Source organism: Mustelus asterias, chromosome 4 (genome assembly GCF_964213995.1).
Source record: "Mustelus asterias chromosome 4, sMusAst1.hap1.1, whole genome shotgun sequence".
NCBI classification, from domain to species: domain Eukaryota; kingdom Metazoa; phylum Chordata; class Chondrichthyes; order Carcharhiniformes; family Triakidae; genus Mustelus; species Mustelus asterias.
In genome coordinates, this window is record NC_135804.1 from 121,396,512 (window position 1) to 121,410,460 (window position 13,949).

At 40.9% G+C, this 13,949-nt stretch overlaps 1 protein-coding gene across 5 annotated transcripts in view; it reads left to right on the top strand.

The window, feature by feature from the left end:
- Positions 1-13,949, top strand: part of diaph2 (diaphanous-related formin 2) — an 852,337-nt gene that overhangs the window by 702,051 nt on the left and 136,337 nt on the right. For all 5 annotated transcript variants that reach the window (XM_078211680.1, XM_078211681.1, XM_078211683.1 and 2 more), the window contains one exon: positions 6,160-6,295. In XM_078211680.1, the coding sequence (XP_078067806.1) occupies positions 6,160-6,295 (136 nt within the window). The remainder of the gene's footprint in view (positions 1-6,159; positions 6,296-13,949) is intronic.

Consider the following 13,949-nt stretch of genomic DNA (forward strand, 5'->3'; position numbering starts at 1 on the left):
TCTAAAATTTATGATGGGAAGGAGGTCATTGATAAAGCCCATGTCATAATTCACACCAAATCCCATCCATCTATCACCCCTGTGCTCACTGACCTACCTTCATTCCTGGTTAAATAATGCCCTAATATCTCATGTGGCTCGGTGTCAAATTTTGATAACACTGCTGTGAAGTGCCTTGGCACATCTTACTCCATTAAATGTGCTACATAAATACAAGTTGCTGTTATTGTAATTGCTCTTCCATGAAGAACAGTCTGAAATATTACACTTACATAGTCTTAGTTCTTAAAATGCCATTTTTAAAAATTGAACTGTCTGTGATTTCAGCACATCATATGGGAACGTGTAGATATTAATTAAAGTAACAAGTTTCTAATATTTATGGTATTTGCATTCTTGTCATAATTTAATGAAAGCAACAACTTGTCCCTTGTCATAACACTGCTTTATTTTCTTCATTTATCTCCCAAACACTATTTTATAACACACATTTGCTGTAGCCCCATTTTATTGCCGTGTGTAGGACAAAACTCTGATATGCTCTGAATTTCTCCTTGAGTAGTAACAGTATCTCAAAAAGAAATTCCTTGATTCTGTCATTTGCAACTTCCGCAGAACTGATGGAAATCTGACATATTATATCTCTCTAGCTTCCAATACATCCCAATGACTGGACGCAGTATCTCACCAATGTCAAAGTCACCCACTACATTGTTTGCATCCTCAGTATTTGTTTCTTGAAAAGCCGAGAGATTTTGGTTTGTCTGAAGACTCGGATAACTCTTGAACCTTTAAATCTTGATTCAAATTCTTTCCTCCATAATCAGCAAGGCAAGATGCTTAGGAGGAAATGCTGAAAACTAATAAGAGAAAAAATTGTCTTTCTAATATAAATAATAGGAAGAGCAGTTCAAGTAGGTAGCTCACCACCACTATCTCAAGGCCGGATAGGAATGAGCAATAAATTCTGGCCCAGCCAGTGGTTCCACATCCCAAGAAAAAACATACAGAGCAGATGTCTGAGGTGAAAATATAGTTAGTTGTCAAATGAATTGAATGAAGAAAACCACTCATATTAATGGGAAAATCCTGAGCTTAAAACTGAGCACCATCATAGGGTTATAGTAGCAATTGAAGCAGTTAATCTAGTACTTTACTACAGTAAATAACATAAAATAAGTTTCATGGGTGGAAAATAGAACACAAAATTGAAAGATTTAAATTTATACTTCTATACTAAAATAACCACCAGAGGAATGCCAAACAAACATGTCAACGGTTTGTCCATTAATATTGCCAATTTTAATTTCTAGCCTCAGATTGGTTCAGCAGCAGGACATGTACCTGAGCTCCCAGCTGTCATGCTGTTGAAGTGTTGCTCACCTAATCGGAGTGAGGTTTGATGGGCCACAAAGAGGAAAAATAGAAATTATTCAGACGTGCAAGAAAGGTTAAAGAAATTATAGATTGTTTCCTTATACAAAAAGATATCTCAATATAACCCGTTTGAAGTTCTTTAGATTCTGCAGAGAACAGACAATGTTGGTCGGGATAACTTGTATATTGTTGCAAAATGTTCAACTGCCAAAGAATGAAGTTTAAAAACTAGGAAGAAGAGAACTTTCCCCAAATAAGATACCAAGAAAGTCCATTAAAGACAGCAGTAACAATTGTTTCAACAGTCAATTAGCTACCTTTCTGCAAAGACAAAGAAATGATGGATGCTATGAGAAAATGAGCTTGATCTATCATAAAGGAATGAGGCCGATTGGGCTTAATGGATTCTTTTTGTTCTTCAAGGTTCTTTTGTTTCCATGTTACAGTGGTGTATGGAAACGATTAATTAACATATGAAATCTACCAAATAAAGCTTTGTCTTTTTTGGTGAGGGAAAAGACAAAATATTCTTAACTTTCAATCATTTCTCAAGAATGGTTAAATATTAATAACACAGAAGAATGACTTGCATTTTCACAGCACCTTTCACAACCTTAGAATATTCCAAAATGCTTTACAGCCAAGCAAGTACAGCATAGTTCCTGTTGTAATATAGAAAAAAATCTTAGTCAACATGCACAACAAGCTTCTAAAAACAGCAGTGAGATAATGACCAGATAATCTGGCTATCTGATGGTGATTGAAGGCCAGGACACCAGCTGGAACTCCCTTTCTCTTTGTCAATAATGCCATGGGATCGTTTAAGTACTTCTAAGCAAGTAGATGAGCCCTCAGTTTAATTTCTCATGTGAAAGCCAGCATAGTGCAGCACTCTCTCGTTATCTCATTGAAGTGTCAGCCTAGGTTTTTATGCCCAGGTCTCCTATAGTAGAACTTGAACCCCCATCCTCCTGATTACAAGTTATGACTGATGCAGTTTATACTGAAAGATAAGACACATAGGCCTAGAAATTAGATCAGACCTGAACTGAGAGGCAGAGAGATCAACTCTCATGGAATGACGGAGTACTCTGACATGGTCGTCCCTTGAGGGTGGGAGTTGCAGCTAGGGCTGTGAGAACATGGTAGGGAAATGAGCATGCAAACATGCAGCAAGTAGAGCGGGTACTGCACATATGTGAAATGTAAAGGCACAGATTACGCAAAAATAGTGCCCGGCAGCATTTGACACAGGACAGAGACCGCTAATATGGGACAATCCTATAAAAGAAGGGATGGAAATACCAGTGCAGATCTCATGCATGGCTGGCACGGTAGCACAGTGGTTAGCACTGCTGCTTCACAGCTCCAGGGACCTGGGTTCGATTCCCGGCTTGGGTCACTGTCTGTGTGGAGTTTGCACTTTCTCCTTGTGTCTGCGTGGGTTTCCTCCGGGTGCTCCGATTTCCTCCCACAGTCCAAAGATGTGCGGGTTAGGTTGATTGGCCATGCTAAAAATTGCCCTTTGTGTCCTGAGATGTGTAGGTTAGAGGCATTAGTGGGTAAATATGTAGGGATATGGGGGTAGGGCCTGGGTGGGATTGTGGTCGGTGCAGACTCGATGGGCTGAATGGCCTCTTTCTGTACTGTAGGGTTTCTATGATTTCTAATGACAGCAGTGGCAGGACAAGGGTAAATACGGGGCAAATGAGTGTACTGGCCACAATTGGATAGTGCTAGCAAGCTGTGGGTATGCCAAGGCATCGATGATTTAGCAATGTAAATGATAATCTTCAACCTATCCTCTGCTGGATTTAGTAATCCGGTGTCTCTGCCACTACGTCAATAAATGCACTAGTCAGCTCTGAATGAAAATAACTATATGTTCCTTTAATAGGAGATCTAAGCCTTTTGGGGTACTTTCCTTATTGTTGTGTTTTAAATCATCTAATTGATGTGGTTTTGACAAATTTCTGGTGTGGTACCCACACCCATTTCAGTGTCTGCAATATATTTTTAAATTGTTTGACAGAAAGAAAATTCAGCGTTATAAATAAAATTCTATTATGATGTTCAATGTCTTGCTCCAAAACATCTGATGAATTTGGCCAATTATATGTTAAGAGATCCATATGGCTCCCAGAGCTCTCTATTTGTTAATTTCTGGCCGTTCTCTCTCTGACCCACTCCCTCATGGAGAGCACTAGCAATCTAAGTATGAAGGGGAAAGAGGCAGTGCTTTCCCAGTACAGAAAGAAGTAACCCATAATGCAAAGTTCATTGAGGTTCTTAAACCATATAGAGCACAAATGTTCCAGATATAATCCCTGATTTATGCTGTGGAGTTTTTCCTGCTTATTATAGACGAACAGAATCCAACTAATCAGAGTAACAATTCTGTAGAGGAAAGTTTAAACACACACAATTTTCAAGTCATAATTCAGGACGATATTTCTGCCTACTAGACCTGACCCAGTGATTAAGAGAAAAGCTGCGACATTAATCTAGTTGACTCAATCATTTGGCTAGAGAAAATGATGGTCTCCCTCCAGTAACAATGGCTGCGATTCTCCCCAAAAGCGCTGAATTGGCGGGAAAACTGTTCTCGATCCCTACTGTTTTGTCAATTCAGCTTCTCACCCGAATCTCCCCACTGTGCACTGCAGAGGTCCAATCGTGAATCTGATTAAAAACCCGGGGGGAGGGGGGGGGCTATTCGTGCCAGAGTCTGACAGTTCTGGAACTCTGCGCATGCACAGTGGCCCCGATCTGTCAGACTTCCCATGTGCTGGCCAGCTTGATCACTGGCCAGCCCAGGACCCCGCAGTGCTGCCCTTCCAGCCCCACCCCCATGGCCCGATCGTGGCTCCCACAACAATTCCCAGGCCAGCCCATCACCAATCGCAATGGCGATTTCCTCCCACCCCCCCCCCACCTCAGCCCGGCAGACCCCCTCCCTCCCAGGGGTCAGACACCTCCATCCCAGCAGATCACCACCCCCCTCCCCCCAACCCACCCCAATCGCTGCCCTCCCTCCATCCCAGACCAATCCCAATGCAGAGTGGCAGCGGGACCCCCCACCCCCACTGATTGCCCCTAGGCCCCACCCACAATAGCCCTGCCCCCTTGGCACTGCCCACTGGGCAGTGCCAAGGTGCCCCTGGGCATGGGCACTTTGCCCCTTGGGCAGTGCCATGGGCACAGGCTGGCACTCAGGGTGCCCATGCCCAAGGGCACCACTGCCCCCAGCCTCTGGGGCCCCCGATTGCCCCTCCCCTTCATTCCAGTGGTGTTTCCCACTAGCTCCCCGAACGTGGGGAGCTACTCTAAACCCCACCAGAATGTAGTACTCCTGGTGGCGTGGGAGATTCAATCGGGACCAGTAAGTTCCCGATAATTACATTCAAACTACATTCAAAACATATTTTTAAAAGATTCCAATTACTTACCTGCTTTCCCGCCGGTTTCCATCGTGGTCTGGCCTGCGGCTGTTTGCCGGCTCTGGGAGATACGCATGCGTAAATCCCGGAACAAGGCCGGCGACGCGCATCTCCCACCCTGACCTGCCAGAAAAGTTGCGGGTCAGGATGGGAGAATCGCGGCTGATGTCAGAGGTCCCACTTTCACTGCAGGTGTTGCCTCTCCAAGAAGTTTTGAACCCTTAGAGGGAGCAGCAACTGCAGTGTTCACCTTCCAGCATTGTAAGGTAAGTGCAGAATTGAGCTACACGCAAGCTAAACTTGCTATTGTTTATACCCAAGATTTACATCTAATTTATTTTAAGAGTATCTTCAATCATTTTATTTCAGATGTTTTTTTCCTTTAAATGTCACTTGCGTGTGGTTTATGCTTTAATATTTAAATTGACTGCATCACAGGTTTGGAAAAGAATTAAGTAGTTTCAATTACATCATTATTTAATTGTTAAAGATTGCTGAATTGTATAAACCTAATTTTAGTTAAGTGAATTCTTCATATTCACTGATCTCATAAATGCCAGCACTTTTGAGTTCCACTCAGTCATTAACCTTCCCTTCCTGTTCTGACAACTTTTACATTGAATGACATGGGGACATAACACCTCACCTAAAGATGATGCATCTTCTCAATGCATTTTAAGCAGTAGACTGCAATACCCATGGAGTGTATGGTCCATGTTGATATTTTAATATTTGGGTGTGGGTGTTGCTGTTTTCTACAGCTGATTTAAAGATCTATTTATACTACAGGTGCTAATTTTCATTTATTCCAAACCTACACATCGCACATATGATGTAGTTGGGTATAAAATAGCCATGGTAATTACACCCCTTGCAGTTTGATATAACTCCAATCATTTGACCTTTGATTCAGCTGAGGTAGCAAAGCAGAAGGTTCATACTGAATTAATTTAAACACCCAACACCTGAAGTACAAATCTGAAGGTATGGTGAGATGTCATTCCATTTGGTTAAATGTTAGAGGTTTCAAACCATGACCTTAGATTGGATAGAAATGTCCCAGTAGCTTTATGCAGTGGGATATATATGTACAAAACTATTGCGAAAATCAAGAGCCTTTTAATCAGTATGCTTAAATGACAGTTGTGGTGTAATTTTTCCATCCATAACTAGGAATTCACAATCACATTATGGTACAGCCACATCTCAGACTATCCCTCAATCTGAGGTGAGATGATGCATTATTACCATCAGTACATCTGTATATTTTAAAATGGTGGTGATGTGACAGTGTTGTGTTTATTTTAAATATATAATGAACTCATCTGTTTCTTCAAAAAAGGAAGCACTAAAAGAAAACATTAAGAAGAGGGAAACGGAAGAAAAGATAAAGAGAGCAAAGCTGGCGAAAGAGAAAGCAGAAAGGGAGAAGTTGGAACGGCAGCAGAAGAAGAAACAATTGATTGATATGAACAAAGGTAAGCCTTTGGCATTGATAAACTTAATTAGCACAAGTTATTAGTTGAAGCAGAACATTCTAGAAATTGCAGGTGTCTCTTAGGCCAGGTCTCCATATGTCTATGTCAGACTAAACATTGGAAATGTCCCTTGTTCCTACCTGTTCAGTTACCCACATCGTACAACTGAGCATGCCAGTGCTGTGCTCATATTTCCTTCCTCAACCTTGTGGTATTGTTGATGCGAATCAGTTCCTGAAATGCGCACGTTTATTGGCACTGTTGAAATCTTCTGTTACAATATGGTGCAAAGGTCAGTGGGGAGCAACAACAGATGAATTGGGAACCACTGGCCAAAGACAGGCATATTTTTTCAAGCTTCAGGGCTTTTTTCTAAAATGAATTGCACTATTTGGGCACCAAATCATGCTACACATAGTAAATGCCAAAATTTGTGGAACTTGTCACAGAATGTCTGGCTGCTACAAATCATTTGCCTGGATAATTGACAGAAAATTGCGAAAACGGCATACCCAATCATTGTTTCTCATTGTGAAACTCAACTTGACTTATTGTTTTCCTAACACCAGTCGGCAGGAGTCACAAACCATGTAAAAATGAGTCCCAGATTTCACATGTCTTTTACAGACTGCACAAAGCTCGCAATGTTGCTTCAAGCAAAATATGAGGTGGTTATTTATACAATGCATAGTTATAGGTTTGTGTCAAATGTCCCAAAGATATTTCCCTTCTACTCAAGTGTGAATCCATTCTCCATTTGGAGATTTTGATCTTTTAAAATTCCATATATATTTGTAAATAAAAGCAGCATGAACCCTAACAAATTCTAATAAAATTGTGCACTGAAATATGAGTGCTGGTAGCCTACTAACTATGCTAATTGCAGGAATTTCAGTGTAATAAATGTATGAGCCCAAAAATAATAATCTAACCATTTTCACAAAACTAATGTCCTTTTCACATTGTCAGCTGTTCCTCGAATTCAAGGGTAAGTTTCTGGCATGGGTCTCACGTGACTCAACAGGCTAACTTTTGACAGCCAAATCTTTGGTCATATACGGCAGAATGTCCCACGAGGTAGTGGGATCCAGAGTGCAGGATTTTCATCCTTTTTCCTTTTCTGTAATTGCTTTACTTGATCAATAAGGCATTGGGACTCAAAGCATAATGCAGCTTGATGGGCAAGTTCTGAGCGATTGTTAACAAGCTCCTCCCATTCAATTAAATTCACTGCTTTCTGAGTTCAAGGAAAGTTTCAAAAAGTTGTTGAAGCATTTCCTCAACCTTGCAGGGGAGACAGTTTTCAGCTTTACAGACATGTTAGAAGGCTAGTCCATTGAAATTGATTTTTCTGGAGTTTTGCCTAAATGTTTGGGGATATGATTTCAAGAAGGAGATAGTGGTGTTTGTCCGATGGTTCTCCCAATGAATCTCGGGCAGTACAGGAGCGTGGTGATAGCAACTGCTCTGTACAGTATAAGAATAAGTCTTTTTTGACAAACACTCACTGTTGTAATTTGTAGATGCGTGAATTGTTCTGGTGTTAGATCTGCCCATCACTTGATGGCCTTTTGGGAGATGTAGCTGTTGGAGTTTGAGAAATACTCAGAGTCTCTCCTTCAACACATATGGGAGATGAAATATTCAGTTGATCAACCATGGGTTGATATGAGTTTTGTTTTGGCAGTGTTCAAGGACAGGCTGAGATTCTTGTCTGCAGAATTGAAGAGATAGAGGGAGTGATCTTATCAAAAAAAATTCGAAGTGCCAAACAAGTGTGAAAACGAAGAATTGTGCCTATTTTTTTCAGTAAGAAAAAATTTCAAATCTTACGTCACTCAGAGAAAAAAATGAGGCAAAGTGTGATTCGCACCAATAGCTGGAGTAGAAAGTAAATTCACACCAGGAAGCTGGCTGATGATAGCGAGAGGGCGCCATTGCGCATGAGAGGGCGCCAGTGCACTGTGTAAAGTGTACAAATGTGTGTAAAATTCCCAATTGCAGAATACACAGCTCCCCACATGCAGCCTCCCCTTCAGGCCCCGTCCCTTGGTGCTGCCGAGTGTCCGGTGAGCAGTGCCAGGGTGCCGGGCTGGCACTACCCATCTTTAAGAAGAGAAGCACCATTCCTTGAACAAAGAGGATTTAATCTATTTGATCTCAGTCTATGGGTAGCCCTGATAGCTTCGGAAAAGAGTTTTGCATGTCATGATGGTCAAAGTGTTATTGGATCTCTCAGGCTTTTTCTTCCCACCTCATCTCTTTTACCTTCCAGATCTGACTATGGGCATCAGTATTGAACTGATGGAATACAGTCTTCTTGAGTTGCAATCTTGGGTCATTCTGCAGACAATGAAGTCTGTTCTTGTTCCAGGAGCAATATATGAGCATCGTTTTATTCGAACCAGTCCTGGTGCCAATCAATGGCGCTTGAACCCAGTAGCCTAGACACAGTGCAGTGGACTTTATTTGAGTTGGTTGTGCGAAGGTTTTCCAAATTGGTAATGGATCACACTTGAGATTCCTGTCTTTGGTTGGACAGGTCTCAGTGTGAGGCATTGATCTTGGACTTTTGGGCCTTGTGATATCAGGACCTGATGGATATTCATCACTATTGAACAAGTCGATGCTATGTCCAGCACGTGAATTCAGTGATACAAACACCATTTATTTTGATCCAAACAATGGCATGATCCAGGAATTGACAATGCTTTGATCTAAGGTGTTTCATAGAGTAGTTACATAGAATCCCTGCAGTGCAGAAGGAGGCTATTTGACCTATCGAGTCTGCACCGACCACAATCCTACCCAGGTCCTATTCTCATAACCCCATGCATTTACCCTAGCTCGTCCCCCTGACACTAAGGGGCAATTTGGCATTGCCAATCCACCTAACCTGCACATCTTTGGACTGTGGGAGGAAACTAGAGCACCCAAAGGAAACACACGCAGACACGGGGAGAACGTGCAAACTCCACACAGACAGTGACCCAAGGCTGGAATCAAACCGAGGTCCCTGGCGCCATTAGGCAGCAGTGTTAACCACTGTGCTACAATGTGGCTTTGTATTTGTTCTTCTGGTGGAAGGTGGTGTGATTTATAATGGGACTGTTCAATTCCGGCCTTGGGTGACTGCCTGTGTGCAGTTTGCATTTTCTCCCCATGTCTCCGTGGGTTTCGTCCGGCTGAACCAATTTCATCCCACGGTCCAAAGATGTGCAGATTAGGTGGATCGGTCGCGTTAGGTTGCCCCTTAGTGTCCCAGAATGTGTAGGTGAGATGGATTAGCCATGGGAAAGTTTATTTATTAGTGTCACAAGTAGGCTTACATTAACACTGCAATGAAGTTCTGTGAAAATCCCCTAGTCCCACACTCCGGCGCCTGTTTGGGCACACTGGGGGAGAAATTAACATGGCCAATGACCAGCACGTCTTTTGGACTGTGGGAGGAAACCGAGCACCAAGAAGAAACCCACGCAGATACGGGAAGAATGTGCAGATTCTGCACAGTGACCCAAACCAGGAATTGAACCAAGGTCCTTGGTGCTTTGAGGCAGCAGTGCTAACTACTGTGCCACCGTGCTGCCACTAGTGTGTGGAAATGTGTAATGTTATGGGGATCGGGCAGGTGAGAGGGCCTGGCTAGGTTACTCTGTCAAGAGAGTTGGTGTAAACTCAATGGGCCGAATGGCTTCTTGTGCACTGCCGGGATTCTATGATTCTACCTCATTTTCCTCCTGGAATGTTTTATGACATTAAAGAGGCTATATAAAGCTGCTGTTGAAATAAATATTTCCTGAAAAAGAATCCATCTTGGTGCAATTTCATCAGCAGACTGAAAGATTGTCATCTTGTAAAGAAACAGTTCAAAAAAATTAGTTATTGCAGTCCACTATAGAATGATCGATACCACAAGTTTACGAATTGAAAAAGGTTGACAGACATAAGTATTATGAAAACAATAAAACATTAGTCTTATTTAATCAATGCAGAATAAGATGAAGATATAAGATGACTAAAATCGAAAACAATTTGTTAAATCAGGCCTTGTAGTTCAAAATACATTGCTAATGGGATAAATATATTCTTTACTATGGTGCAATGAAATCCAACAGGATTTTAAAATGAACCATGTTATTGAATAAGCACCTAGTGAGAGGTGACCAGTCAGTTTATATCTTTGGTAGTTTTATGATTCCCTCCTTCACAAAGCCTGTTAATGTTGATCAAATTGGCCTAAATTTGGTCGTATTATGGCAACAAACACATTTGTTTTTTAAAATGTAGGAAGATCTTAAAAGATTTGCAGCCAAATTGGAACAAATGAAGGATCTGGATTAAAACTGCCTTATTTACACATTAAGGTGTAAAAACATATTAACATATTTTATTGCTATCTAAACTAAATAGCAGTTGTTATGTGCAGTGACTATTGCCCTCTTCATTTTATTTTCAACTAACAACCTTATTTTCATCGTTAACACTTTTTTTATTAGTAATCCCAACTGTGATTAATGCTTGCAGCAACACAAAGCACTCCTTTCCCTGTCCATCACCCACAACAAAGGATTTGACCATGTGGAAAATGATACGAGAGTCACTTATAAGATTACAAATGGAACATGTATGCTTTAGTAGTACTGTTTCAAGTTAACTTCTTGTAATAAATACTGCAGAATACCTTTCCTAATGATTCTGTTGTCTACAAAGAAAGGGTTCAAAAGAAGTTTTGATCTCTGACCTTGACAGTTAGTATTTTGCAAAATCGTATAATTTGTACAGTGCTACAGATTTTGGAGATTTTTACAGTAATGCTACATTCAAAACAACATTGCTGTAGGTCTAAAATCTTTCCTGCTACTTGCTTCACCCCTATTATTAATCAGATTAAAATTGTCATTCAGTCTGATGAGAATAATGTTTTTAGCACTGAGTTGTTCTGACAACCACCTTGCCAGTCCATGACATACTTGCTTCATTTACTCTAACTAAACAACTCCTTAGATTTATTTAGCCCTTTAATGTAAAATAAATAGCCCCAGATACTTCACAGAGGTGCAATCAGACAAAAAAATGATGACAATAAGAAGACAATATAGGGTGTAACTAAGGGTTAAGGAAATTGAATTTAAGGATGTTGTTAAAAGTGACAGGGAAGATGGAGAATCAGAAGTTTAGGGAGAAAGTTCAGAATCTAGGGCATAGATGCGAGAGTGAAAGAAATGGGGTTGTGCACAAGCTACTAGTTATGGAGAAATGAAGAATTCACAGAGGATTGCACAGCAGGTGTAAGTTGCGGAGGTAGGGTGGGGCAAGACCATCAAGACATACATGAAGATAATACGTTTGAATTTTGTTTTCAACTGTTTCTCAGTAGAAATGACTTCATGGGCACAACAATATAGGTGGTGCTCTGATTGCATATTGTTGCAAAAGGAATGAAAAACAGTGCTAAACTAAAGATTAAAAAATGTAAAATTCTGTTAGCCCACCCCCATGTCTTCAGAAGTGATTAACTTCTACTGAGGTTAGCTACACAGTGTCAGCAAATGTAGAGCTACTAAAACAGTGACAGGTCTAATGAGTAACAAGTTAATATTAAAAACCCACAAGGCATTGCCTAATTCCAATTAGAGGTAGCCAGATATCAATATGATAAATCCATCCTTTTTACTAATAACTCAGTTATCTCCAGATAAAAATTCAATAATTTCTTCGAGTGCCTGCTGCAACTCCTAATGAATGGTAATGCTGCATTTAGCTTTGTAAAAATGAGTTTTTTTATTAGGTTTTCATGGAACGTGAGTGTCTCTGACAAAGCTGGTATTTGTTGACCATTCTTAAAAGTGAGGATTTTTCTTGAACCACTGCAGCTTATGTGGTGTAGGTAGACTTACGGCACTGTTAGGAAGAGAGTTGCAAATTTTTAACCCTGCAACAGAGAGGTAGAGGCAATATAGTTCCAAGTCAAGATAGTGTTTGACATGGAGGGGAACTTGCAGATGGTGGTATTCCCATCCATCTACTGACCTTGCCTTCCTAAGGTGGTAGATGTCACAGTTTTGGAAGGTGCTGTCAAAGGAGACTTGCCGAGTGGTAGAATTGATCACTCCTTTGACTATATACCTGCAAAAGCTGACCAGTTTGGGAAAATAAAACAGTCAACTTAATCCATGAAGGAAATTCAACAGTTTATATCCATTATTCTATTTAATAAGCCAGTTGAATGATCTGGTAACGCTTATGGGGCACTTAAAGAAACACTTGTTTAACTTAGTCATTTGCCATTGACTTGATGATGGTTATGCCATTAGGAGAATAAGTATGATTACCCTCAAACTGACAGAGTAACAACATGGTTTGACATCTCATCGTATTAGCTTATACTCATAATATTACTTTTATAGTCAGCTATGACAAAGTGTCACCTGGATGCGAAGTGTCAGCTCTTTTCTCTCCTTATAGATGCTGCCAGACCTGCTGAGATTTTCCAGCGTTTTCTCTTTTGATCTCATAGTATTAGTTTCCCACTAATGTTTTAATGCTTCGGATCATGGTCTGATGTGATGGGTGCAGTAATCATCTAGAAGCAATACAAGAGGAATTAACTCCTGTCAGTCTACTTACTAGCAAAGTGCCAACCTGCTCATGCCAACAAATTCATGATACTGAGAAGATTTTCATTGTGTAACTCTAAGCCACTCTACCTTAACACAAATGTCTGCCTGTAAAAGTGAAGTGGTACTTAAAAGCTTCTGAGGAAACAGAAAATAAAAGCAAGTTGTTGCTATGAGGTGGCATTTAATGTCACCACCCTGCCTCATCAGTTGTTGAAATTCTCACCCAAGCATTTGACAGCTCTGTGCAGACTTTACTTTCCAGTGTTCTCTGGACAATCTTCTGATTGTCCCACCCAATTTTGAGCCTGCCACAGAGGACAGGATTCAGTTTTGTGTTTTCTGGCAATGATATTGATGCAAATCATGTAAATGGTCAATAGGAAGGGGCCAAGGACAGATCCTTGGAGGACAAAAGAGATATGGGTGCAGGAATCGGAAGAAAAATCATTTCAGGAGGCACTCTGACCATGATTAGATGAGTATGGAATCGACTGAGAGCAACCCCACCAAACTGCCAGTGGAGATCAGAGAGCATTGGAGGAGGATCGTGTGCTCAACTGCATCAAAGGCTGCCATTAGATCAAGAGGATAAGGATGGATAGTTTACTATTGTCAGTCACATAGGATGTAATTTTGTACTTTTAAGAAGTAAAGTTTTGATACTGTGGAAGAGGCAAAAATCTGATTGGAAGAATTCAAGATTTCAAGAAGGATGGGCAATCATTTGGGATGTGACAAACATTCAGGATCTTTGAATGAAAAGGGAAATTGGAGAGAGGGTGCTGGTTTGCAAGGATAGTGGGTCAAGTGTTGACAGTTGAAGTGATAGTTGGTGGTGACAGCTTTAAAGAAGTGAGGGACAGTACCTGAAGAGTGAGATCTGTTACCAGTATCAGTTGACATGGACCAAGGGTTAGATGCCCTAATCCCGCACAGAGTCCCATTTGCCCTTCATCTGTGCCATTAATGGCCTATGTTGATAATCCATGTGTCAAATTTAACATTTTCATCCGTGTGTTTAATTACCATGCTCC